Source organism: Panicum hallii, chromosome 7 (genome assembly GCF_002211085.1).
Source record: "Panicum hallii strain FIL2 chromosome 7, PHallii_v3.1, whole genome shotgun sequence".
Taxonomy (NCBI): domain Eukaryota; kingdom Viridiplantae; phylum Streptophyta; class Magnoliopsida; order Poales; family Poaceae; genus Panicum; species Panicum hallii.
Genome location: NC_038048.1, coordinates 4,272,083 through 4,274,021, shown reverse-complemented (window position 1 = coordinate 4,274,021; position 1,939 = coordinate 4,272,083). Strand labels below are relative to the sequence as shown.

Sequence of the window (1,939 nt, the reverse complement as noted above, 5' to 3'; positions counted from 1 at the left end):
ATGGCTGGATTTGTTGATGCTCTGAGGCCCGAGAAGTTCTCTGGCGAGCACTTCAAAAGATGGCAAACGAGAGTGATTCTGTGGCTCTCCGCCATGAACGTGCTGTGGGTGTCTAAGGGCAAACCTGAGGGGATTCTTACCCCTGATCAGGAGAAGGCCTTTACCGAGGCCAACACACTTTTTGTGGGCGCTGTGATCGGTACACTTGTAGATCGTCTACAGGATGTGTACCTACATCACACAGACGCTAAAAAGTTGTGGGACGCCCTGGAAGCCGATTATGGCGGCACAGATGCTGGCGCTGAGCTGTACATCATGGAGCAGTACCATGACTACAAGATGACCGATGGGAAATCTGTAGTCGTGCAGGCTCATGAGATACAGTGCATGGCCAAGGAGCTTGAGCATCTCAAGATCAACCTACCCGACAAGTTTGTGGCTGGTGGCATCATTGCCAAGTTGCCTCCTTCCTGGAGGGATTTTGCCACTACACTCAAACACAAGAGGATGGAGATATCAGTATCTGATCTGATAGCATCTCTTGATGTTGAGGAGAAAGCTCGGGCCAAGGATGGGCGATCTAAGGCTGCTGAGGGCCAGACTAGTGTCAACATGGTGCAAAAGTCTCATGGCAAAGGCAAGGGCAAGGGAAAGAAGACCAAGCCGCAGCCTACAACTACTTTCAAGAAGAAGAAATTTAAGGAAGGTCAAGGCTGTTTTGTGTGTGGATCTACTGATCATTGGGCAAAGAAGTGCCCACACCGCAAAGGAAGAAAGCCTTCACCTGAGCAGAAGACTGTGAACACGGTCACCATGGCTGGAGTGGAAACCAGTGGGTATAATTCTATACCTTCAGTTTTTTCAGTGTTTCAATCTACTAGTTGGTGGCTTGATACTGGTGCAAATGTTCATGTGTGTTCTGATGCTACCTTGTTTTCTTCTTACCAGACCGCTCGGGATTCTACCGTGATGATGGGCAATGGGTCGCATGCTACTATTCATAGTGTTGGCACGGTCGATCTGAAACTTACTTCGGGAAAGATCGTGCAGCTGAAGAACGTGCAGCATGTCCCTACTATCGGCAAGAATCTAGTTAGTGGATCCCTTTTGTGTAGGGATGGTTTTAAAGTAGTGATTGAGTCCAATAAATTTGTCGTGTCTAAGTGTGGACAATTTATCGGTAAAGGCTTGCGGAGGTCTGTTCCGCTTTTCAGTCTCAGATTACTGCAATAAGTCTGTGAACTTTATTTCAGATGGAATTAATGAGAGCGATGCATCTGTTTGGCACTCGCGTTTATGTCATCTGAATTTTGGCTCTATGTTTCGACTTTCCACCATGAGTTTAATTCCGAATTTTTCCATTGTTAAAGGTTCTAAGTGCCATAGTTGCGTGCAGTCTAAGCAACCTCGAAAACCTCACAAGGTAGCAGAGGAGAGACATTTGGCACCTCTAGAACTCGTCCATTCAGATATCTGTGAGATGAATGGCGTGTTAACAGAAGGTGGAAAAAGATATTTCATGACCTTGATTGACGATGCAACTAGATTTTGCTATGTGTACTTGCTGAAAACGAAAGATGAGGCTCTTAACTGCTTTAAAATCTATAAGGCTGAAGTAGAAACCCAACTTGAGAAAAAGATCAAACGACTTAGGTCCGATCGAGGAGGTGAATATTTCTCTAATGATTTTGACTTATTCTGTGCGGAACATGGCATTATTCACGAGAGGACGCCTCCCTATTCACCCGAATCAAACGGGGTTGCCGAAAGGAAGAATCGCACGTTGTCTGACTTGGTTAATGCCATGTTAGACACCGCTGGATTATCTAAGGCATGGTGGGGGGAGGCAGTATTGACTGCATGTCATGTCCTGAATAGAGTTCCCATGAAGAATAAGGAAAAGACTCCTTACGAGGAGTGGATTGGGAGAAGACCTTCA

At 46.1% G+C, this 1,939-nt stretch overlaps 1 protein-coding gene across 1 annotated transcript; it reads left to right on the top strand.

The window, feature by feature from the left end:
• On the top strand, positions 1-1,165 carry LOC112899504. The gene is made up of 2 exons (XM_025968001.1): positions 1-832; positions 949-1,165. Exons 1-2 carry the CDS (start codon positions 1-3, stop codon positions 1,002-1,004), a joined length of 888 nt encoding a protein of 295 aa, XP_025823786.1. The 3' UTR covers positions 1,005-1,165.
• The last annotated feature ends 774 nt before the right edge of the window (positions 1,166-1,939 follow it).

Bases quoted from the DNA above. Each gene is read 5' to 3' on its own strand.
- LOC112899504 (XM_025968001.1), top strand. From the start codon at position 1: ATGGCTGGATTTGTTGATGCTCTGAGGCCCGAGAAGTTCTCTGGCGAG. The intron at 833-948 runs GTGGGTATAATT...TCTTCTTACCAG, and splicing joins CATGGCTGGAGTGGAAACCA to ACCGCTCGGGATTCTACCGT.